The following is a 27466-nucleotide window of genomic DNA, read 5'->3' on the forward strand; positions in this document are numbered from 1 at the left end:
TTTATTTCTGGGCTTAATAACAATATTTGTGTTGAGCTAGGAGATATTAGGGAATATTTACAAATAGTGCATTTTAGTCCCCTTCATTTAAAAATTGGTAGGGAAATAATCAAGAATTGTTTCTATACTGCATGTTTGCTTCTGAAAATTAAGATGTGCCTCAAACTGGAGTCTCTTTTATCTCAAATAATTAATTAGTTGTAAAGCACACCATGGATCAGTTGGGACTTGATCTTTCAAATGACAATTGGTTATACCTAGATTTGAAATTGTAAATTAACATAAAAGGAAGTATTCTGAAAAACAACACGTTTAACATATACAAAATGTTTCTTAGTGTTTTTTTATAGTCTATGATTTTCAGATAATCTCAAGAATAATTATACTGTTGACATATCTTGAGATAAATATTAGATTTAACTATATTTAAGTAAATATCTTCTAATTGAGAAATGCAATATACTTCACAGTAAAATGCCTTTACTTATAATTTTTATAACATTTTGGGTTTTCCTTTGCTGGCATCCTAAACTGTTTCTTTCCTATGTATTGTTAATATTATGATTTTTATGGTAATATACTTACTGTGAGCTGAAGAGATAGCACGGGTATTAAATCACCTGTCTTCTATGTAGCCAAACCCCTGACAACTTGATTCCTACAACATATATAGTTCCTGAAAGTAGAGTCAGAAGAAAGTTCTGAGCATAGTTTTTTCTGGTTCCAAAAGCAAAAATAAATAAATAAATAAATTAGCAAGTAAATAAATATATAAATACATGAAACCCCATAAAGTATGGATTTAATGATTTCTAGGTATAATAGAACATATTCATTGAATTATTTGATAAACATAAAATAAAGTATAGTTATACCAATAGTAAAATAATGAAATTATGTTAGGAAAATTAAATTAGAAATATTTTATAACTAAGTAATACCATCAATGGATTACAAAGATATCTGACATTCCCCAGTGTTTCTGGAGTCTGAGAACAATGTTTAGCTCTGTGTAGTAAAAGAACTGTGTCATATCTGGCAGAAAGTTTATTTCTTATATAACATATCCAGAGTTCTGTGTTTCCCAAGCTGAGTAGTATTTAGCACCCAGACATTGGAGTAGACTGGAAGCAGATGGCAGGCATAGAGGGAGCAAATTCCTTTGCATGTCAAACTTGTCATGAGAAGAACCTAAAGTACATATTGGAATCTCACAGCTTTGATATGACCCTAGGATGATCTGATTGCATTTATACATTAAGGGATGAGTCAGGAAAAATTGCACTGACTTATGAAGTCAGGACAAATATCTGCGAAAAAGCCACCTAGTCAAATTTAAGCTATAAAAATAAATATGTTCTCAAATAGAGAGCCAGAATCCCATTAATAATCAAACACAGTAGCAAAACTTCCAATAAATCCTTAGAAGTATCACCATATTTTTTCTTCTTGGGAAGTAAGTTAGTATAAAAGGGAAAGTATAAGGGAAGGTGTGAAGTCAAGAGAAAAATTTCTAGTGAAGTGGGTTGGTAAAAATAATACGTTTTCAGATTTGAAAATAAGAGGAACAGTGAAAGAGAATAATATGAGGGGACTGGAAGTGTAGTTTAGTGGGAAAGTATTTTCCTTGTATGCAGTCAATATGTGGCAGATTCAAATTCAATATTTAGCAACATCTTTTTTTTATAATTTTTTTTATTATTTTAATTATGACAACAAAGATGCAAAGAAAGAGGACAGGGTAAAGTTACAGTGGAAGCCCAATCACCCATAAACAGGATTCTCAGTAGTCCCATCGATGATATCCCAGCCTTGAACTTTCAGCCAAAGAACATTAAGAAAAACAAAACTGAACCCATGTACAATACAATTACTTTGTCCCTCAAATCCCCAGTTGTAGTACATATTGTTTCTTAGCAGCACACCATATAATCTAAAGATATTAGACTTATGTAACTCTTTAAACATTGAGGGCAAAGTACATTTATCTAGTTCCATGCACATGCTTACTAGTTTAAGTTAACCTCAAAAGTTTTAATGGGTTGTTTTTCTTAAGGATTGGAGTCAAGGGAACATAGTAAAAAACGATATTAAAGTGGCATTTGTTTGCATAGGCCCACCAAAACATAAGGGACATGGAAAGACAAATTATGGTCTAAAAACATGGAGACCCTACCCCTGAAGTTTCCTGGCACAGGACTGACTCTAGGCTCCAGGCAAACTAATTTGTCCAATTCAAGTCATCGTCTGTAGTGGCAATACACCTCCATTCCTCACATAGTCTCTGTTGTTGGTATCATGCTTCTGTATTAAAGATCCTGGAGTCTGCATATCCCATATTGCAGTCAGGATGGTGCAGAGCATCCTCTCGTTTCACTTCACACTTAAGGGGCAATAGAGAGAACCATGTCCTGTAGAGCAGGTCATTGTTGTTGTCATGTCTTCTCTCAGGTCATTGTTATTGTCACATCTTCTCAGTATAAACGGAAGTGTCTTTTTAGGAGGTCGATGTCACACCCTTGGTAGTGTCTTTCCTGGTAGAGGACTGCTTCCAACTGTTGCTATAAACGACCTTGGATGTTTCGTAGATAGCTTGCCTGGTTCCAGCGTGAATGGAGAATGCCCATTCATCTGAGGCCTGTGCCAGGTCATTATATCAATATTCAGGGTGTAAGGTACATTGCATTGAGATTTATTAGATAATAACTAAACTGTATGTATAGTGTTTTCCCATTTTAATGTGTCTATGCAAACAAGGATCAATGTCATGAAGCGTTATTGGTGCATCTGGAGGCTATAGGAGCAAGACCAGCAATTTCCATGACATAGTCCAATCATAGGCATCAAACTGAGGGACAGTTCCACCAACAATCCTTACTGAACAGCTTACAAAGAAAAGACAAGATGAAAAGTGGATAGAAACATCATGGTAGAAGAATATATAGAGAGTTTCAGCAGTTAAAGAAAATAATCATAAAATATTCAAAAGATATATGTGTTCAATATGTGTTCGATTTGTGTTCTTCTAAATCTGGGATTTGGAAGATCTACTGTATGTCTTTGGTCAGAGATTAAAGCTGTGTGTTACTGAAGTTAAGAAGGGTAAATCTGGGGTACTGATGGTTGGGAGGAGCATATGATCTCGAGGGGGCGCTAGCCCCCGCGCGGTTTCAAAATGTAGACTGGTATGAAATTGCCAGTGACAGCCTGAGTATAGCTGAGCAATTATCTGCCACCCCCCAGATCAAACGCCACCCCCTAAGCCAACCACTGGAGCCGGCCTGGGAGTGTGGAAAACCCAGGGTGCCCCATCAGCTCCTCCCAGAAACCCACCTGGAGATCCGGAGGAAAGGGGGAGAGGGGGGTCGGGTGACCCAGGTCCGGGCCCCCCACCCTAGGCCAGGCCAAAAGGCCACTGGCACATGCGGAGGTCTGCCAGCTGCCCGCCCGTGCTGCTAAAAATCCTGCTCCAGGAAGGGAGAGAGACCCTCCCAAGCCCGAAGGACAGGGATTTAAGCCCAACCTAGGCCGGTCCCCAGACCCGGCCTGGGAGTGGGGAAAACCCAGGGTGCCCCATCAGCTCCTCCCAGAAACCCACCTGGAGATCCGGAGGAAAGGGGGAGAGGGGGGTCGGGTGACCCAGGTCCGGGCCCCCCACCCTAGGCCAGGCCAAAAGGCCGCTGGCACATGCGGAGGTCTGCCAGCTGCCCGCCCGTGCTGCTAAAAATCCTGCTCCAGGAAGGGAGAGAGACCATTTAGCAACATCTTATGATTACCAAAGCCTCTGTCAGGAATAGAAGTAAACCCTGGGTACAATCAGATATGTACTCTCAAATAAACAAATAACAAAAAATGCAAAATAGGTAAGGTAAGTGTAGACAATTTTTAACTTTGATGACAAAAGGACTTAGAAAAGGTGCCAGATGATAAAAAAGATAAAAATGATAAATAAATATGCCTACAAAGTGATTGATGACAAAACTCCATAAACTATATATTAAATTTGACTAAGTTTTTCTCATATGGTTCAAAATAATAAAAATTTTTTTGTAAATGTCATATGTATATTTAATCATTACTACTTATGGGTATTGTATTAAAATAATGATTAACCTTGTCATGCCTCCTTATCCTGATCTGCCAAAAATTTTAAGTTTAGATATATAAATTGAAATAAACCAAGCAAATAGAAGTCACAAGCCAAGAAATATCTATGATATAAAAATATAAGACCCTGATCTTTTCAAAGAGGAAAGTTTGTGGAGGAAGTGATTCAGAGCTGATGTCTGAAAGATAAAAAGATGTTTCTATAGCAAAGTACTAGCAGACAAAAATAGATTTTCAAGTAGTACGCTGAACAATGAATTTCAAAAAAAAAATGGAGGCAATTTTGTCAGGATTTTGTAGAGGTAAACCAGAGTGCAATCCTAGAGACTGGTAAATCATAAAGATTTCTGGTTTCAGTCATATAAAAATGGGAGCCTTAAGACAAAGGATGTTGGCTGACTAATCTTTAGCCTTTATTCATAACTATTCCTATTTTTAGATTTTGCTTTGTGAATTGTTTTCTACGTGGCCAATTGAAAATGTACTTCCTACTATATTTATAAATGTTTAAAATGAAGAAATGTATCAATGATTAAATGATGCATTACTTTAATTTTAAGTATTTAGGAGATAGTCATTTTTACTTGTGTGTAAAATTTTCTCAAAAATACCAATGTTGACATATTTTAGATGAAGCATTTTCTAGGATGTTAAAATTATTAAGAGAAAAATTATAGAAGCAAACTCTAAAAAAGTGATACATATTTGAAATTTATATAGTAATTATACATTACATTTATGTCAGTGACTTCTGACATAAGTATCCTAATATAGTGTTAATTCATTTTTTTGTTGTTGTTAAAATGCAATAATTACTTCAGGTGTTAGGAAGCATGGTGGAGGGAGAAGAAAGAAATGATGTACTTGGTGATTAATGGAGAGTTTAACTCATGGATATTTAAAAAATATTTTAACATACAATTAAATTTACATAAATATGCACTCAAAGATGACTAAGTCATTATAACAGCAACACCAGCACTAACCGCTTGATAGTAATTTCTGATTCTATGTCATACCTAGGAGAGTTTGTGAATTGCACCACTACAAATATATTAGATTAGTTTTTTTCAAAGACATTAAGAAAAAGAACTTTAGAAACAATGCCAGGGAGAAAAATTGTTGTCATTTGAAAACAAATTACTTAATGTTTGTGCATAATGAAAATAATAGGTCTAGTATTCCCTGGTATAATGTGGTTTCCATTATTATGATGAAAATTATGTGTGTCTGAGTAATTTCTTGATAATCATGTATTTAAGAAAAAATGACTGAATCAAGATATCCCATGGTATTAAAGACAATTATTTTGTTCCATTATAGGCTCATTGAAATTCCTTATGTTTGCAAATTTAGAACATCTTGTATGCAGATCTACAATTACCTGCTATAGTAAATAATTACATTCTCAGCAGAATTAACAATTAACTGTAATTTTAGACTACTATAGAATTGAAATTAGGACTGGAGAGCTAATACAGAGACCATGGAGTTTATCTATCATATGAGCTGACCCTAATTTGATCTTTAGCAAATTCTAATGTTAAATTTAGAGTCACCACTAGCAATGATAACTAAGCACTGACTATGGATGGAGTAATCATGGTACAGTCTAGTATACTTTGATCCCCTATAAAAAGTGAATATTTAAATGAATACATAAAGTAATAAGGGCAATATTGAAATAATAAGCAATGAGTAACTTGAAGTTCATGTATATTTATTCCATTACATCAATTCTACCAACTGTGTTATATAAAAAACTAATTAATATTTTAAAATGTAGAATCCTTATGATAGAAATTTTGTCTCTCATGTTCTCTAGAAAATCTGCTTTCTTCAGAATCTCACTACAATACCAATACATGTAATAAGTAACTGACTATTCCGGCAATATCACCTTAGAAGTTTACACATACAAGATTAGATGCTTATTTAATATTTATCTTAATATTTATAAAGATTCTAAGTTTAATTTATAAGTTTAGAGTTTATACAATTAAGATCTAGAAAATGAGTGTATCGCGAAGTGGAAAGCATAACTTTCACAATTTGAATGCTATTTGAATAATTTGTTATTCCATAATCATTATATAACATTTAAATAAATTTAAACTATCTCAACTAATATCTTGGAAGAAATATATTATGTGAGATGATTTTTTTAAACTAGGAAATGTGAAGTTATTTAGTAGCTAATTGGCACATAAGCTCAGTGGTAGATCCGAATCCTTAGACAATATCAGAAAAAATGGGTGCTGTTAGTTTTTTTCTTTTTATAAATTTTAGTGTGATAGCAATTTTATTTTCTGTTTGTATTTTGATTTGGGCTTTTGGGCCATACTCAGCTATGCTCTGTGCTTACTTTGTACTTAGGAATCTTTACTGGTGGGTTTGGGGAGCCATCAGAAATTCCAGGGATCAAACCTTGGTTGACCAGTGCAAGGCAAGTTTCTTCCCATGGTCAATCTCTCTAGCTCCATCTTTTAAAAAAAATATCACCTAAAATTTGTTTTCCTTTATACATAAGTTTTGTAATTCCAAATTATTTTGTTCTGTGTCTGTGACAATTCAACAGTATTTAGTTCTCTATAAATTTACTAACAGCAGGTAACATGGAGTAAATTTGTCATAACATATTGACATACAGTAACATATCTTGCAAAAAATTCAACAATGTCAGTTATTAAACAGCAGTTGTCATATATATTTTAAAATAAAATTAAATCACTTTGAAATAGGGGCTGGGAAGATAGTTTACAGGTCTATAGAAAATTTGTTAAATAGGTGAGTCACTAAATTTGATTATTATTACTATAATTCCAATAATAATTTAATAACAATTTAATTTTAATAACAGTAAAAGCCACTATTAGGTATGCCTGGGGAATCTTAGCCACTTAGCACTCCCTATTCTTAGGGCTCTGGGCTCCTTAATACTGTCAAGTTTCTTTCCCAAATCATAGCAGAATGGTATTTAGGAAGGAAACTAGTGTTATTATTACTTAAGGAGAGTTGATGATGGTTTGCCAAAATCAAACTTTAATTTACTGTTTCAATCATTTTTAAACATATAATATGCTTATAAAATACTAGGAATTTTATTAGGCTGCTTGACTTTATTTCTTCTGTTTTACCTATAAAAGTTAATTAATAGCAAGGGGCTGGAGCAGTGGTGCAAGCAGTAGGGTGTTTGCCTTGCACGCGCTAACCCCCAGCGTCCCATATGGTCCCCCAAGTCAGGAGTGATTTCTGAGTGCATAGTCAGGAGTAACCTTGAGAGTCACCGGGTATGGCCCCCAAACCCCCCAAATTAAAAAACGTTAACTAATAATGTACAATTTTCTCTTAGGGATTACCTGCAAGTCGTGTGAGGTACAGAGTAGATGATGTCCAGTCTCCTTATCCTGCCAGTATTTTTGATGTAGAAGAAGATTCTGGAAAAGTAATAACTAGAGTTAATCTTAATGAAGAACCAACAACTATTTTTAAGGTTAGTGCTGTGCTTTCCTTCTACTGTCTATCATATGTTTACATTTGAATTGAGAATAGGCTAAAGAGGTGATTAAATGCTTTTCATCAGTCTCTAATTATTTAAAAACTATACTTTTTCTGCCAAAATATCAATAATATATTTAAGAAAAATATGCATCCTACCTTATCTATAGCTAGAATTTATAAATTTTATGTCAATGCTACTGATATTCATGTGAATGTAAAAAAACATAAACTAGAATAGACATGTTATTAATACTATCTTTAATGCAATAGTGTGATAGAACTAGATTTGAAATTTAAATGTCAGTGTTACTGTATATAATAATGTAATTTAATTGCAGGCAGTGACAAAATTATAAAGGAGAAAGGTTATTAATGTCATGATATTGTCAAATTTTCTACTTGCCTCGTAAGTGGCTTTTCATCATAAATTTATCAATGCGACGTATTTGAGGGTTTTTTTTATTTTATTTATTTATTTTTTGGGGAGGGTCACACCTGGCAGTGCTCAGGGGTTACTCCTGGCTCTATGCTCAGATGATGGTTTGCCAAAATCAAACTTTAATTTACTGTTTCAATAATTTTTAAAAGCATACATGAAAGACACTGCTGATTTGGAGCTGGCTCAGGGGACCATATGGGATGCAGGGATTCAAACCACTGGCTGTCTGCATGAAAAGCAAATGCCTTTACTACCATGCTATCTCTCCAGCCCCGTATTTGAGTTTTCTTAACTAGAAAATAAAAATAAATTAGGTTCAAATTTTTAATGATTAAATAAGACATATGTAGCATATTCTAATACAATGTTGTTATCTAGTATATGATAAAAACATTACCGTTGCTTGCTCTGGAAACTTGCAGTCCAGTGATTAAACTCATATACAGAAACTATTGTTTTATTACCATCTTTATACAATTTAATATTAACTTTTATTACTTTTTAGTTGGTGGTTATTGCTTTTGATGACGGTGAGCCTGTAATGTCCAGCAGTGCCATAGTAAAAATACTTGTCTTGCATCCTGGAGAAATCCCACGCTTCACACAAGAGGAATATAGGTATTGATTCTATGCAAGTTCTGCAATACATTAAATTTTTATTATTTACATGAGAGCTCTGAAATTTGAAAATGTTTTAATTCCAATTTATGCTTTTTCAAAATAACATTACAATATATTTATTTTAAGTTACTAAAACAGGATAAAAATTTAATTGTAGTTTAATTGTAACTAAAACAAGGTTTTAGATTTAGTTGGAACTGAATAATGATGTCTATGATAAGAAGCAAATTTTTAATCTTGTATATTGTCAGGTACATGTTATCAAGCAATTTTGACATTTATAAAATAAATTTTCCATATAATTGATGTGAGTATATATGCATTCTATAGGTTTATTTTTATATTACATAGATACAGCAAATTTCTATGCTTATTATCTTTGTTGAATTTTTCATAATAAAATGTATATTAACAGATATTTATTATATTTCCATTGTTAATTTTATAAAATGATTTCATGAGATAAAGGTAAATCATGCATATAAAGACATTCAAGACGTTATTTAGCATTTGAGAATTAAAATATGCTTGGGATTATGCATTTGTAACGCTTACACATTAAGGCAAAAAATTAAAATTTAAGATACATTATAAAAGAATTGTCTTAAAATTTTTAGGAAGAATTTAGAGTTGAAAATACAAACCATCTTTATATTCATCTTATTAATTAAACTGGTAATTTACAGAAAAATTTGTGAATAACATTCATATTTGCAACCTAAGTATATTCCATGTGAGAACTGTGATTAGCCCCTCACAGTATTCTGTTATTATCTATAACATTCACAATCTTACATCCATATAAGTAGTAGAAGTGCTTCAATTCGGAGCAATACTTTTCATTTAGCCAACAATCTATGAATCTCTTCATGAGTTCATATATTCTTATGATCTCATCTTCGATTAATTTTGAGCGTTTGAATTTTCTTTAGGAAGAGGTATACCATATATATGTTTACGTATGTGCATCAGTTCTTGGAAAATGAAGCTTTTATTTAAACGAATGAAACTAAAACTACTGTTTATTGACTGCAGCATATCTGAATATATGATAGACTTTTTTCTTCCTCATAAGTATAGTATAATTTTATTTTATGATTTTTCCTTGTTTAAATTTAGACATTAATTAATTCCTATACAGTGTGTTAGGATTCAACGGAGATAATTTTCTCATTGGCAATGAAGGAGGACCACTAGACACTGAAGGGTGACTATTGACTTATACTGGATATAGCTTCACATTTCAGAAGCTTATAGCCAGTAGATTAAAAAAAAACTACACAGACATTATAGTAAAACTTTGAAAACTAATTGGTTCAGAAGAGATATCTTCAGAAAGAACATCAAAGGCATCTAAACTGACTGAATCGATATGTCCAGTAAATTTCAAAATATTTTATTTCTGTTTAACTGGGAAAAATGAACATGAAACTGATATAACATGTGATTAAAGTAAAATAAAAATGATATATAAGGAGAACATGGAATATATATTTTATTTTTCTTAAAATTTTTATAACTATCTATGAACTTTATATCAGGAGACAAGATATGGAGGGATAGGTTAGTCATATGTCCAGTAGCATTTCTAATGACATATGTACTTTTTCTTTATGAAAAAGCTGACTCTACAACTGACAAACATTACATTTATCTCAGCATTTTTAAACCAAATAATCTTGCATAATTTATATACAAACCACTGAAACTATAATTAATACAGTAAGATTCTGAGCAGTTCACTGTGAAGGCTGCTTTTGCCTTTATACCTATTTGCTTCTTTTAGTTTTTGCCATGGAACCCATAAACAAAATTCTTTAGATAGTCATGCTTTTCTTTATTTTGGGGTCACACCCAGCAGTGCTCAGGTGTTACTCCTGGCTCCATGCTCAGAAATAGCCCCTGGTAGGCATAGGGGACCATATGGGATGACGGGATTCGAACCACCATCCTTCTGCATGAAAGACAAACACCTTACCTCCATGCTATCTCTCCAGCACCCAGATAGTCATGCTTTTCTTAAAGAAATAACAAAGAAATTCTTATTTTGGTCGTCTGAATTTTAGAAAAGGTGTAAACTCTTTCATCTTTATCATCAGTGTATCTAGAGCTGAAGTTCAAAAAATGTACTAACATTTGAGTTAATTTCAAAAACCCGGGCCCGGAGAGATAACACAGCGGCGTTTGCCTTGCAAGCAGCTGATCCAGGACCAAAGGTGATTGGTTCGAATCCCGGTGTCCCATACGGTTCCCCGTGCCTGCCAGGAGCTATTTCTGAGCAGACAGCCAGGAGTAACCCCCGAGCAATGCCGGGTGTGAACCAAAAAAAAAAAAAAATTTTTTTTTCAAAAACCCATCATTGGCGCACACTGTCTTACTATTGTTTCCAAGATTTCTTCCAAAGACTAGTCATTCCTTATAAATAAACCCACCAGCAAAAACACCACCAACAACAAAAAAATAGAGAGACAGATTAACATCATTTTGATCAGGAATTTGTTTTATTTATTGTTATATTTTTATATTGATATATATATAATATATTGAAATATATATTGACATATATATATGTCACCAAATGTTTTGATTAGATTGCTTTTTATCTCTTTTAGTAAAACCACTATGGCATGAAGGCCAAGGTTATAGGTTTCATGGGGCATTATCATTTAACTTCCATTTTATTTGTATTTATTTAAATTTACTTTTTTAAAAAAATAAAAATGGTTTGTTCCAAAGATCTTTTACATATTCTTTTACATATTCTGAATGTAACTAATAACTACAAATAGATTCTACCTCTAAAGTCCTTAGTTTAAATAAGAAAATGTGGGGCTGGAGAGATAGCATGGAGGTAAGGCGTTTGCCTTTCATGCAGAAGGATAGTGGTTCAAATTCCTGCATCCCATATGGTCCCCTGTGCCTGCCAGGGGCAATTTCTGAGCAAAGAGCCAGAGGTAACCCCTGAGCACTGCAGAGTGTGACCCCAAAACAAACAAACAAACAAACATGTAGTCAATTATGCATTGCTAAAATTAATAATCGTCTAATGAGAGCATTTGGAATAATGTTTGACCTTCTGGGAAAACATGTGTAAAAGAATACAAACCATATAATTGACTTGTATTTCATATGTTTGTTTTTTTAATAAAAGAACAGTTTGGTAATCTTGACACATCTTCATATTAATGAAAATAATTCCACTTGTGCCAATATTATTGCATAGTAAATTCAATAGTATATGGCTTAATAGTAGTCTTTTAATTTATTTTAATATTATTATTGGTTGGGGGAGGCATTCTTATTATGCTTAGCTCTGCATTCAGGAATTAATCGAAGCAAGCCTTAGGGGACCATATAGAATGCCAGAAATAGAACCAGGGTCAAATGTTTTTAAGGCAAGCACTCTACTAAGCCCCTAATTAACTTTCTAATTAAAAAGCCATTAATTAAAATGCCTATATAAATTATTGGCAGATGATACTTATTTTGAATTAAAACTTAATGAATGCATTTCATAGGCTTAACTTTGTTCTGAAACATGAAAAATTACACATGAAAATATGGCTATGTACACTAAAATATATTTTATTACATATATCCATATATATGCATACATGATATATGAGTTTCATCATTGTTTCTTTATGCTTCTAAAGATTTTAGGAAGTGCATAGAGCTGAAAATATATGGATGCTTACATTATTTCATCTTCTGGTTATAGAACTAGACTATATATTTTCTAGGATCTCTGGCGTTATAGATGCGTCTGGCTGTCTCCTGGCTAATAATGTTGAGTTTCATGGTATTCACAGTCTGTCAATGATCTCAATAAACTCTTCAGTCAGGAAAGAATTTAAGAACTCCCTTACTTTATGTATAACCGATATTTTTAACTGGCAGTTAAATATTTTACTGATGGAAGCCTTTATTCAACATCATGCTAATCATTTATAATGTACCTATTAATTTTGTACACATTCCCAGCTGGCTGCATATTGTCTTCTAACATCAGAATACAAAAATGTCAAAAAGAATAAATTTTACTAAATTGCATGCATACACATATACTTTGCTTTTCTTATACATATAATCTTTATAAATAAAGTTAAATTTATATAGTAACAGTGAGATTTTATAAATGAATAATAAAGTGAAAATCAATAGAAATGTTTTGTAATAAAAATTTTGTGAACTTGGTCTCAAAGTACCTTATTGTACACATATTTGGATTGAATTTGATCATGTATAACTGACACATTAGAAAGGAAAATTTTAGATAAAGAAGGGACCACTTTATTCATTGTAGGAGATTTTAGTATTTTGTGTTGTCTAACTCCTATGCTGATCAAAAATGTTTATGTCATTTCAAATTATTATAAACATCAACAGTTTACATTTTTACGAACACAGATTATTTCTTTTTTATGATTTTTTAAAATTTATTTAATTACTGTACTTTAAAAAGTTGTGCGTAATACTGTTGTTTCAGATACTCTGGATTCCAACACCAATCCTACAACCGGCATAACCTTCCCTTGGCCATTGCCCCCAGTTTCCTACCTCCTCCCCCAAACCTTCCTCCTTCGCAGACATAGCAATAATTTAGATTATAGGGTTTATTACAAAATGGATCATGGAATCATTGAAAAATACTTCACTAAAAGACAATTAGTGAACAATTTTTATCACACACAATGGTGTTAACATAAAAAATGTTTAGCATTGTCTGATGGTTTTCTCATCTATTTGTTTTTAACTGAGACTTCCATGTTTTGATTTTTGTTTATTGATATTACTTGCTCTAAAAAAATGCTACTTCCCATCTAATTTAGTGCTCTCCTATGAAACTGCCAATATTATGGAATTTGAAGCGGTTGTTCAACCACTTGTATGGCTGCATCGAGATACTCCAGTATCTGTACAAATGGGCTGATGGCTTTCAATCACTTGACTTGATTTTGATCTCTTCCAAGATCAGCCATGAAGAGTTAAAACTGGGAAATTTACATGGTGGTGGCTATGAGATATGGATGTGACCTCTGGGGCTTCCTTCCGTATATGGGAAAGGGAGAGGCTGCTCCCCCTTTCTAATGGGACCCCAGAATTCTCAGCCTGAAATTTTCTGTACCTGGAATTTTAATTTGGTTTGGCATCTCTGTAGAGATTAGTCATGAAACCATGAAGTTTGGCCTTTTGTGCCATTTGCATAGTGGCTAGGGGACTATAGAACTATAGTGACTATAGGACTCTAGGTGCAAAAACTGAGGCTTCAACAAAGTGGGGGACTCAGCACAACTGTTCTCAAGGGCATCCTAGAGTTTTCAGCTGAGGACTGGTATACGCATAATTTTTGGCTATATGTCTTGCAATTCTTGAAAGACACTGGTGATGTTTTGAAACTGGACCATTGCTTACAAGGTGGTCTCTAGTATGTAGGTGTGGCTAGTGGCACTTATGACAGAATGAAGGGTGTGGATGCTGCCTACCCCACTCTGAGAAGACCTCAAAGTTCTCACCCCCAAAATGCTGTATCTGGAACTTATGAGAAAATACACTGTTTAAATGCAAAATGGTTTTCGTTCATCTTTTGTGTTTCCTACTCTATCATTTATTCACTACCTCAGAGAGATGCCCTAAATTTTTGGATATGCTAAATAGTGTAGTTAATATTCATGTTAATAATTAATGCTATGATTAATATCAGATGTAGAAGAAGTCAATGATATTGAATCCCAGGCAAGTTCATGTCCCAGCAGCTTAGCATGGGGCGCAATAGCAGAGCACAAATGGATTCAACCATTCTGGAATCTTTGGGGAGATTACTCAATTTATTAGAGGTGAGAATGGGTCACTTATAATGTGCTTCAGCCAATTAGGTTAGAGGTAAGTAGGGTGGGAGTTCTGTGTGTTTATAGGAATGCAATATGTGAGCCTTATGTGTTTAGCTACATCAATCAGGGTGAATTATTGAAATGGATTGAATTCTGGAAAAGTATGTATATGAAATTACACCATTTAGTGTAAGGATAATTTTTGGTTAAAAGCATTTTTTTAAGCAGATGCAGGAATGGCAACATTATATCCCCCTTTTTTTTCTAAAAATCTAAAGTGTATATGAAAGATCCTTGTTTCTGAAGGAAATAGGTAAATAATATTTTTGTTTGTTTGTTTTTGTTTTTGTTTTTGTATCACACCCAGCAGCAGCACTGAGGGGCTACTCCTGGCTCTATGCTCAGAAATTGCCCCGGCAGGCTTAGGGAATCATATGTGATGCCAGGATTCAAACCACTATTCTTCTGTATGCCAGACAAAGACCCAATAAAATAATCTTTAAAGTGGATAGAAAGTCAAGAGAATTCAACAGTTCTTGTTAAAATCTTTGATACATTTTTCTTATCTCCTTACATATATTTTAAGTTTTATTTTTTTGGAAGTATCCTTGCATATTTTTCCCACTTGCCTCTTTTTATTTAATCTGACACAAATCAAATAGGTTCAGAAAATTTTTTTTGGTCTTCATTATTTTTATCAGGGTATCTGTATTATGTAACATTTTTCTTGTATTTATCTGTAGCATTATTTAAATACATAGAGTAAATAATAAGTGAATTTGTAAAGATTCAAATAAAATATCACCTACACTATAGAATTGTTTCTAGTGCAGAACCTTCTTAGAGGACTTTTGTGGAGTTCACAAATTGTTAGTTCAAAATTTATATCATTGTTTTTCTTTTACCAGGATGGAAGGGAAGCTGATCTGTTATAAAAGAAAAGCAATTATCTAAGCTATCTCGTATTGTAAATGAAGGTTGGGTGTGTATGTGTGTGTGTGTGTGTGTGTGTGTGTGTGTGTGTGTGTGTGTGTGCCATATCCTGCAGTGCTCAGAGCTTATTCCTGACTCTGCAGACATATATCTTTCTTGGTGGTGTTCAGAATTTACATATTATGTTGGTGAGCAAATAAGATTCAACTGCATACAAGACAAGCATCTTTAGCTCATCTATCTCTCTGGCATAGTAAATATTAATTTTACAGTTAAGAATGTCTTCATTCTTTTTTTTTTTTTTTTTTTTTTTTGTTTTTGGGCCACACCCAGCGGTGCTCAGGGGTTACTCCTGGCTGTCTGCTCAGAAATAGCTCCTGGCAGGCTCCGGGGACCATATGGGACATCGGGATTCGAACCAACTACCTTTGGTCCTGGATCAGCTGCTTGCAAGGCAAACGCCGGTGTGCTATATCTCCGGGCCCAAGAATGTCTTCATTATACCACAAAATTTTAATTTCGTAGAGATCACAATGTCAATCATTTATTTTTAGTGTATTTTTAGTATATAGTTATTTTTAGAAATTTAAGCTGAATTTTTAGTCTGAACTCCTGTTGTATTTTGTTTTCGGGTCACAGTGAAAGTCCTTCAGGAATACATCTGGTTTGTACTAATACTAGATAGAGAAACTATCTGATAGTGAACTTGGGCTTCTCTCATGTGAGTGTGAGCTCTGCTCTTTGAGCTATCTTTTTTCTGACCCAATTATCTTTCTTAATTTTGTTTGTTTGTTTTTTGGGCCATACCCAGTGATGCTCAGAGGTTACTCCTGGCTATGGGCTCAGAAATCTCCTCTGGTTTGGAGAACCATATGAGTCACTTGAGGATCTAATCATGGTCCTTCCTGATTAGCGTGTGCACGGCAAATGCCCTACTGCCTGCGCCACCACTCCAGCCCTTTCTTATCTTTAATAGCTATTCATAAAAATTAAAATTTTCAAGTATCAGATGCAAAGTAGGTAATTTGATTAATTAAGACAGGAAGAATACTGAAAAAGCAGCCCCCATATTATATTGGTTCAACTAATATTAACCACACAAGCTATAATTTTTTTCTAATATGACAATTTAGAGTTCATGCTTTAGATTGGCAATACCTTTATATTTTGCTTCAAGGACATAAGCCAACTTAAATTTTTATTTCCCACATAGAATACAAATATATAAATTTCAGATCATGCATTAAATGGGGAAAATAGCATAAGTCCACATTCATAGAACCTTGAACCACGTGCACGAGGAGATACAAATTTTATCTAGATCACTTTCCATTAAAATTTGAAGTAAATGTCCACACATAGAAATAAATAAATAAAATAATATTTTCTTCTTATACTACTACATTCTGGATCATTCTCTAATAATGAGGAGAAAAGAAATGGAAGTGGTTTGATAAACTAGTTTTTTAGATATGTAGTTTTAGAAAATTTAACATTTTAATTATTATTATTATTATTATTATTATTATTATTTGGCTTTTGGGCCACACCTGGTGATGCTCAGAGGTTAGTTCTGACTATGCGATCAGAAATCACTCCTGGATTTGGAGACCGCAGGGGACGCCAGGGATTGAACCAAGGTCCGTCCTGGATCAGCCCTATACATGGCAAACACCCTACCACTGTGCTATCTCACCAGCCTCCTAATTTAATTTTAAATTGACTTAGTGCTTGTTGAATATTTAATACTAAATATTGTAAATAGTGATTCAATAATATAAAAAACTTGAAATTTGAAATAATTATTGGTGAGGTTGATTAAATTAATTTCAAAACATAATAATCCATATTTTATAAATTTAAAGATACATCTAGATAAACTTTTTAGCAATTTAATACTTATTTTAGTTATTACAACATATTTTCATTAATGTCACATATTTCAACTAAATTTTGTATAAATTGCAGCTAAAGTTTGACTCTGTGATTACAGTTGATTACTTTCTCTATTTTACCTGAAAAGCATTGTCATTTTGATAACTAAAGTAAAAGAAAATTAGACTGAAACATGTCAACAGATATAGATGACAGCCCTGAGCCATAAACTAGCATTGATAAAAACTATTAAGAATGTTAAAAGGTGATATTTACTATCTGGTGAAGCAATTCTAATTTTCCAGTTTACCTATATAGGGAAAACAAATTACAATATTTTTTTTTGTTAGGAATATATTTAAATATTGAGCTACTGGTAATTGCTCAATTTCTAGGATGCAACAATAGCCTTATCATTATCTTTTTTGAAATTATGAAAGTACACATACCAATAAGTAGAATATAAATGCTTTTATAATATATACTCAATTTAAAACCTACTGGTTGTTAGGAAAGTCTCATCGCAGATAATTAGTAAGTTGGAAAAAAAAACATAAAATAACGTAAAAAGTCAAATCTTTCACCTATTTAATTCTGTTATGCCTATTTTTCCTTTTCCTATTTCAAATATTTCTTTTTGTCTGATTGTTTTTCTTTAAAAAGGAAATAACAAGGTGCCCACATGTGGTCTCATATCATGAGTAAATCTTTTCTGGTTGGTGAAACTCCCAGGGAGGGATCTATAACTTTAAAACTAAATTTTCTTTTGGTTGGTCTGATATGAATTAAATAAAAAACAGGGTGAGTTTTTCTGCATTATGCAACATATTCAGAATAATGTTAAAAAAAACAGCAGTTGTATTTTGAGGCAGCAATTAATATTTTTACTTATATTGTGTGAAAAAAATATGCAATATTGGGGGGTATATTTTAAAAATTACTCTTATTGGTAAAATGTTTTGTATAAGCCCATCCATCATTAATATATAGCAGGAGATTGCATATTACTATAGTCAACTACCTGAAAGAAATGTTAATTCCAGTCAGACTAGTATTATGTGTCTTATATTTGTTAAATACTTGACCTTAATGCATTTAAATAGTCAATTATAATAACCCTCTAAATTATCTGTTATATTTATTGCTCCATGTGAGTAAATATACAATTTTTATTTAAACATATTGATATATTAGGAACTAATATAATTATAACTTTATATTAATTTAAATTGTTCTGTTTTCTCTAGAACTTGATTTTCTAAAAATATTTTGTTTTCTAATGTCTTTCTAAAATCACTCATAATTATTTTGAATTTAATTTGTATATTTCTTTAATTTTTATCCCATTACATTCTCAGTAGGTTTGTTCTCTATAAATTGTGCATCAATTAGAAGCATAAGAAACATGAATTTGATCAGGGGAAATCCTTTTGTTTAAAAAATAGAAAGGTTTATAAGTTTAGAAAAACCCTCTACCATAGTTTTACCTCAAGTGAAGAAAAAGAAAGTACATATTTATAGAGTTTTAAAAGTCTATTCTGTCAGTCAAGTGACTATGTCATCATTTACATAGGCTTCAATTTTCAAACTATCATTATATGTCAGAAATGTATTGTATATCCCCAAATGGACTTATCTTTCAAATATTCAAATATTAATCACTATAGTTCAACAAGCTCTTGAAGCATGATTTTTATATATGTCTAGCAATAGATTTCAGAGCATTACAGTTTTGGTTTTGGTCAAAATTGCTTCCATTAATGACATTTGAGATTTACACTCTCAATATTCCTTCATAGACATATTCAATAAGAAGTTTTTAGTCAGTTATACATATGAGTTTTTTGAAGGTAGTTTTATTTCTTGTATTCAGGGATTATGCTTTATTTGTCTTTCATTTAATCCAACAAAATTATTTAAAAAAACTAAGTTATTCAAACACTTACTATTCTTTGAGAATAGATTGACTTCTGTAGGTCAAATGCACTAGCATTTGGTAGAATATTATTTGACCTTCATCTCAGGATGATAAACTAAGACTAAAACACACGGGGATTTACTTGTCATCAGTTTTAGAGGTAAATATCAAGGAAAGGTCAACATGTCTAGAATAGATCATAAAGTATAAATGTGAATATTGATTTTAAGTGGAAAAGGCTGTATTTTATACAATTTAGCAATAATTTTACCAAAACAATAATTTAAAAATTAATGTTACTAATATAAACATGTATCTTGTCATTTTTTAAAGAAAATATATCTGAGTTAATTATTAAATGTATTGTTTAATATCAAATTTTTATTCATATAAATATTTATGTATTTTAAATTGTAATTTTCAAAAAAGAAATTTAATAGTTATTGTTACATATATAAAATAGAGAATCACAAGATGTTCCTAGTCAGTTTTTGTCAATCTCTTAAACAAATTGCTAATTTACTAACTCATTAAAATATGTGGTAATTTTCAATATTCATTATTATTTAATGCACTATATTCAACCCAAATATTTATACCAAAACAATGAAATTTCTTGAAAATAATAATACCCCTTATAGGAAGAAAATGTTTTATATCAAATAGTTTTGTGATTCAAGTTAAAACATCTCTGTTGGTGGTTATTATTGGAGCTTTGCATGCATGGCCAAATAACTAACATTATTATAAAATATGGCCCTCCAATAAAATGGAAAACATTTAAAAAGAAAGTGTGAGAAGAAAAAAATGAGTAGTAAAAATTAAGAATATCAAATAAGATTAACAAACTGTAATGAAATTGACTTGGTAAGTATGAATTACTCTAAAATATATTGAAACAGTTTAATTTATTCTTATAATAATCTTAAGAGACTTATATTGAATTATGAAGCTGAAATAAAATGTATAAATAACTACAAAGATTAACATGTGCCTCTTTTTTGCAATTAAAGTGAAATCACATAATTTAAAACACCATAGCCTGTTTTCATACAGTACAAAATGTTATAAAAACCAAAGAATTGAAAAGTGAGTAGTTTTATTCTGGATTTCATTTATAAGGGGGATTGAGTTTAACTTATATTGGAGAACACTGGTATTATTCTTATACAAACCACACAAGTTGAATTTGGGACTTTCAGAAAAAATTTATTCAATTCAGAAGTACACTATTTTAAAGAAGAGCACCTCTCTTTATTTCAAATTATAAAAATGAAAAATCTGTTTAATGTACTGGGAGCATGATTTAGTTCCTAAGGTTGTTTCTATTTTAATTTAAATGTATTGTCTGATATGAGAGCTGAGTTTTTCTAAAGATAACCTTTCCTGTCTTTTATGGCTCTGCTAAACTCTTGTCTCAAAGATAATAGATTCTTCCCTCTTTAACTATTATAAGAATGACTGTGACAATCCTTCATTACTGCTTTCATAGGCTCCCTCTGTATCATCCTGGGATTTAATGCCTCCTTCATATCTTCAAGGTTATGTATAGTTTGACATTTGCTCATATAACAAGTGAAGTTAGTCTTCCAGCAACAAAGGAATCGTGTTCAAACAGTTCATTTTAAATTCATTATTTGAATTTAAAAGAGGTATTTTTTTTCATACTAAAAGTATTGTTAAAGATTCCATTCTCCTTTGCATTGTGTCTATCGGAAATTTGAGTTCAAGAATAATTTATAGTAGGGTAAATCACTTTATTTTATTGATATTTGGTGCAAATAATTTTTGAATTGAAGTGGCATAGTCCAGTCCTATGGTTTCAATCCTGAGTACACAAATTTCACAGGTTTAGTAAGGATATAGTGTTTAATTTTACAACTCGAGAAACAGCATAGATAGATAGATGATAGATAGATAGATAGATAGATAGATAGATAGATAGATAGATAGACAGACAGACAGATAGTGTTTAATTTTACAACTAAGAAACAGCGTGTATAGATAGATGATAGATAGATAGATAGATAGATAGATAGATAGATAGATAGATAGATAGATAGATAGATAGATAGATATCGATATAGATTCACTATATAGTGTAAGACAATATGCTTAAGAGAATACTTGTAACATTAGGGGCTGAAGAAATAGCACAGCTGTAAGGTGCTTGCATTGCATGGGGCTGAAACAGGAGGGACCCAGTTCGATTCCAGGCATACCAGTCCTGCCAGGAGCAATTTCTGAGTGCAAAGCCAGTGCAGGATGTGGCCCAAAAACCAATAAATGATTAAATTGTGTTTGTTTAAAAAATAAGAAAAGACTTATAAAATTATTATTTTGTAAACTTGTGCAGGGTATTGGTTTGCTAAAATAGAGTCCTTATTGAATAGCACAGAATAAAAAAACAGCCTTGAAATCCTAAGTTTTGTAGACATTCAGTCATATTTATGTCAAGTTATATTACTCTCAAACTGTGTAAGTCAAAAAACCCTAATTCTAGGATGTGTGTGTGTGTGTGTGTGTGTGTGTGTGTGTGTGTGTGTAATTTTGTTTTCTTCTTTTTGTTTTGCTTTGGTTTTGAACTGCCTTCAGTTGTACTAGGGAGCTACTCCACACTTATTTCTGAGGGACCATACAATTTCAGGTATAAAATCTGGTTCTCCTACTTACAAACCATGTGCTATTCCAGCTTTTGAGCAATCTCCCTTATCCAACATGTAAATTTTTTACATTAGAGGTTCAATTTCTCACCTTATTATGTTAATCTACTGACTATTTGCAGCTAAAATCATCTTAATTTTCATCAAAGTTAACTTGCTTTGATAAAAGCAAAGCATTTTTGAGCATAGAGGAGGGTACTATACCATAATAAACTAAGGTGATAATACTAACAAAACTGTCATATGTAAACTTAATAATATCATCGCCGTTTCTTTTAATTACAGTTTATTATTGTAACTCTTCTACAATATGTTTGATTACTAAACTGCCATTGTGACAAATTTTATTCGAGAATAGATATTTCTCATGTGTGCTAGTTATTTTCTAAATTTAATAGCTTACATGAGGAATATTCATTTAAGGCCCATAAAAATTATGTGACTGGTCTTGGTATATGATGGACCAGATACATAGAATTCTTGTTCACTGCCTACAGTTCTTTTGCCTGTATCATGTGACTCATGAATTATATTCTAAACATGAAAATGACTCATGACAGTTCCCACCACTCATGACAAAGACACCAATTTGCTTGTATTTAAAAATTTTTGTTTTTGTTTTTGGACCACTGCTAGTGCTGAGATTTTATTCCTGGCTCTACTTTCAAGTATCATTCCTGACAAGGCTAAGAGAGTGCTGTGGGATGTGGGCAATTGATCTTGGGTGGATGGAAAGCAAACAAATGCCCCATGTACTTTAACTCTAGCCCAACAATTTAGAATTGTTCATAAATATGTGCACTAGATGAAGAGTACTCCATAGGTCTCACTGAGTTCACTATTGCTTCTGTCCAACCTAGGTATACAATAAATTTAGGTGGATAAGAAAATAACTGATTAAAGCCAAAACTCTGAGCTCAGTTTTTGCTGAAACAAAGATCAGGGTTAAGGGATTACTGACCATCTGTGTTTGTTAAATATCTTTACCCAAATGAAAAGTAAATCACAGCCAAGGTAGATTTACAACTATTGAAGCATGAAACATCAAAAGTTCGCATGTGCCTTACCATGGAATCTAAGCAGCAAGAGCTCTCTTTTCCTTAATAATTACTTTTCAGAAATGTGGCTCTTAGATTCTAAAATATATCTAGATGGTAAAACTAGGCAGTGGGATGGGGTAAATATATTTATATTTTATTGGACAGAAAAAATCTATGATATTCGTTTTTCAAACATAAATGTTCTAATAAAAGGGAAAGAAGAGGGGCCAGAGCAATAGCACAGGAATTGCCATTTACCTTGCTGACCCAAGATGGAAGTGAGTTCAATCCCAGGCATCCCTTTTGGTCCCACTAGCCAGGAGCTATTTCTGAGTGCATAGTCAGGAGTAGCTCCTCCTCAAAAAAAAATGAAATAAGAGACTTAAATTCAGAAAGAAAACTGTACCAATGAGTCAAGGTAAAGTCACGGTAAAGAGAACATTGAAACTTTCTTTATGGTTACACATTGAGTTGATGGACAAAATAGTATCTGTGGAAATAAATTAATACAATTTTTTAATCTTTCATATTCAACATTCCTAAATAAAGAGACCATACATGTACACTGAGAACAAGAGGAGATTCCTTATGACTTGTTGAGTTAGTCTCAAAATAACACATTCTACATACATGTACACACATACACACATGCACTCCTCACACACCTCTCATTTTATTGATAAAACAATTCATAGCTATAGCCCAAATTACAAAGGCAAAATAGATTTTTCTTGAAAAGATGAATAAGAATATCTTTGTCGCAATCTGTCTTTCTGTATATAATACATATCTACATTAAAATAAATTTTATGAAGTAATAATCTTTAATTGTTGCTTTTTATGGAGTTAAATTTCATGATTTAATCAGATAAAGTTCAGTATGAATAATGTTCCTTGCATAATAGTTCTTCAGATTAAAAAGACTAAACTTGGGGCTGGAGTGATAGCAGAGTGGGTAAGGTGTTTGCTTTGCACACAGCCAATCCAGGATCAATCCCGGGCTTTTATTATGGTCCCACAAGCCTGTTAAGATTGATTTTTGAGTGCAGATCCAGGACTAACTTCCAGGTGTGGCCCAAAACACCCCCCAGAAAATAAAATAATAAAATAAAATAAAATAAAGACTTAACTAAAGGTAAGAAACCTTCCTAAATACAATGAAGACAGATACACATTCAAAGTAAACACTCTGTGTCAAAACTCTTGCTCTTTCGCCTTTTTAACTGTACAACTATTGCAAAAGAAGCCAGTATTCTATTTTAATATTCTATCAATAATTTGACAGTTCCAATGTCACAATTTTATGAGGGAAATTTACTCAGTTCTAATTATATAATAATATTTTATTTGTCTTGTTATCCAAAAACAAGTTGGTCTTTTCAGGCTTTAATGATATTTTATAAATAAATTATTTAATTGTATAACAATGATAGAAAGCTGTTCATATTTGAATTTTAGTCATGCAGTGTATAAAACCCTTCACCAGTGTACATTTACTGGCATCAAAATCCCCAGTTCCTTCCCCCGCCACATTTCTCCTCTTCTTACCTTTCCTCTGTGGAAATATTTTTCTTCTCTCAAGATTGATTCCAACTTCAAGCTATTGTATAGAGTGCCACAATGAATAGTGGCATGGAACAACGGTTTACATCATTGTTTTTCTGTCCTGGGAATAGATACTCGAAAGAGGGATTTCTGGGTCATATGACAGTTTAATACTTAGTTTACTGAGAACCTTCCAGACTATTTTTCATAGGCCTGGACCAGGCAGATTTCCCACCAGCAGTAGATGTGAATTCCTTTCTCACCACATTCTTGCCAAAAAAAAAAATTGTCCCCAGTATTTTTAATTTATTTGCCAACCTCACATAAGATGATATCTTAATATCTTGATTTGGATTTCCCTAATCATAAGTGATGATAAACATTGTTTCTTTTATTGTTGTGTTTGATTTTTGGGTCATGTCAGGCTGTGCTTAGGGATTACTCCTGGCTCTGTGCTCAGAAGTCACTCTTGGCAGGCTCTGGGGACCTATGGGATGCTGGGATTGAAACCAGGGACCATCCTGTGCAAGGCAAACTCCATAGGGTTGTGTGCTATCACTCTGGCCCCTATGAACATTTTCTTCATGTGACTCGGCACTCTGATGATCTTCCTCGTAGAAGTGTCTGTTAATTTCTTCTTTTCATTTTTTGGATGTGTTATTTCTTTAAGGTTTTATGATGTTTACCATTGTGAGTAATTTGTATATCCTAGATATCAATTTTTTATTTGATGTGTTTGAGTGCAAATGTCCTATTTTTCTTTTGCCACACAGAAACATTTTAGTTTGATGTTGTACCATTTATTCAGATTGAATTCAGATAAATATTGCCATTGGCATCTTATCAGTGAAGGTTTATTTAAAATCTAAATCTTGAGTAGTGTCCTATACTTTCCTCAATGAACTTCATGGATTCGAATATGATCTCAAGGTCTTTGATACTCTTTGAATTCACTTTTCTGTAAGGTGTGAGATATGGATTATCTTTAATTTCTTACATGTGGTTACCCAATTTTCCCCACACCATTTCTTGAATAGACTCACTTCTTTTTTTTTTAATGCTATTTAACAGGTACTTGATTTTGAAGTTGCAACTATGAATTAAATTACTTTAATTTCGATTTCTTTAATTTTTAGTTGAGTGCCAATGACTGAAGAATTAGACAAACTCCGTCACTTAGAATTAAAAAAAAATTTATTCTAAAGTATGGATTATGCTTTCAAGCAGTTTCTGAAGAAAAAAAACTATTATTCGTGACTTTGATTATAAGTTTTCAAACGTATTTGAATCTGAGTCAAAGCAAAAGTCACAGTAATTAGGCTTCCAATATAAAAGTAAAAGATGCAGAATCTAACAATTTGTTACTTTATTAATTTTCCAGTCAGTGATCTTTCTCCTGATTCAAGTGTTTTTAAAACATTTTTGTTTAATATATATGTTTATACATATATATATATATATATATATATAAAGTTGTATTTCCCTTCTGCAATTACTTTAAGGTTACAAATAATATAATCTCCAGTGGATGTTTTGCTTTCCTTTCTTATTTTCATTAAATTCTCTCACAGTCGATATAAAAAGAGTTAATTAGTGCTGACTTGCAAATATATTAAATTTAAACATGTCAAAATAAATTAGACTTGATTCTCAGTAGAAAAAAAAGCAATAGAACCAGATTGAATCTCAATAAAATTTTATGACATCTCTTTATACACACAATTATGTCCTAAAAATTCACAGATTTAAAATAATTAGGAGTCTTATGCAAAACATAACATTTCCTTTTTTTTTTCTTTCCTCTTTTTTCTTTTTGTGCCACACCTGGTGACACTCAGGGATTACTCCTGGATATGCACTCAAAAATCACTCCTGGCTTGAGGGACCATACGGGACATCTGATGATCGAAAAACAGTGGTCTATCCTAGGTTAGCACCTACAAGGCAAATGCCTTACTGCTTGTGCCACTGCTCTGGCCCTCATAACATTTACCTTTATTGTTACTTTTGAACCCAACAATCAAAGTAAATTTTAAATGGCCAAAATTTTGTTTTATCTCTATTTATACTAGAGAAACTAGGTTCAACATTTTACAAATTGCAAATTCAGTTATTTAGGATCAATATAGACATTGCTCAAATATCTTCAAGATATTTAATTGAAAAATGTTTTAAATATGATTTTTTAAAATTAAATTGACTACTGATTTTTCTATAATCAAAAATAAATTAGTATATATTATAATGACAGAAAAATGAGTGTGCATATTAATGTTACATATAAAATTTGAAAAAAAATAATTTCTCAGCTATATTTTGATCTACAAAAATTTACTTCAAACCAAAAATTTTAGGTTATTTAGCTTAACTTTATTATTTGTAAAATGCAATAACTTCATGAACAGTAATGCATATCAGGATAATTCAGTATAAACAATACTAAAACAGTATAAACAGTATCAAAGACACAAACATATGGTGAATTTGGAATACATATTACCACTGAAATAAGTCAAATAAAAATTACGACATATAATTTCATCTATATGACTTTGGAAAGGTATAGATAAAACCACAAATGGTTCCCAGAAGTTCATCAGATGGAATAAAATATTTTTCAGTCACTAAGTCTGTGATGTATGATATTATCATTGCTGATACAGTCAATGAAAAGTTGTCCAAACCCATTAAAATATGCAACACAAAAAATTTATCAATGCCAGGAAATAGACTATAAAAGTCTACTTCATAGTCTATAAAATATACTATGAAATATAATTTATTGTGAACATAAACACTAGTATTGTCTGCTTTTTTGAAAATGCTTTTTTTCAGTTGATATAAATTATAATTTTACAAGTGATTACTATTAGATGGAAAATTTTATTTTTATTAATTTATTTGATTTTGAGAGCACACCTTCAAGTTCAATACTTATTCCTGACTCATTGTTCAGAGATCATTCTTGTAGACTAGGGGGATCATAGGAGATG

General features: G+C 32.1%; 1 protein-coding gene across 1 annotated transcript in view; it reads left to right on the top strand.

Moving 5' to 3' along the window:
- Positions 1 to 27466, top strand: part of PCDH15 (protocadherin related 15) — a 1226762-nt gene that overhangs the window by 1088829 nt on the left and 110467 nt on the right. The window contains exons 24-25 of the mRNA XM_049790532.1: positions 7460 to 7600; positions 8553 to 8665. Coding sequence (XP_049646489.1) covers positions 7460 to 7600; positions 8553 to 8665 — 254 coding nt within the window. The remainder of the gene's footprint in view (positions 1 to 7459; positions 7601 to 8552; positions 8666 to 27466) is intronic.

Source organism: Suncus etruscus, chromosome 17 (assembly GCF_024139225.1).
Source record: "Suncus etruscus isolate mSunEtr1 chromosome 17, mSunEtr1.pri.cur, whole genome shotgun sequence".
Classification (NCBI taxonomy): Eukaryota; Metazoa; Chordata; class Mammalia; order Eulipotyphla; family Soricidae; genus Suncus; species Suncus etruscus.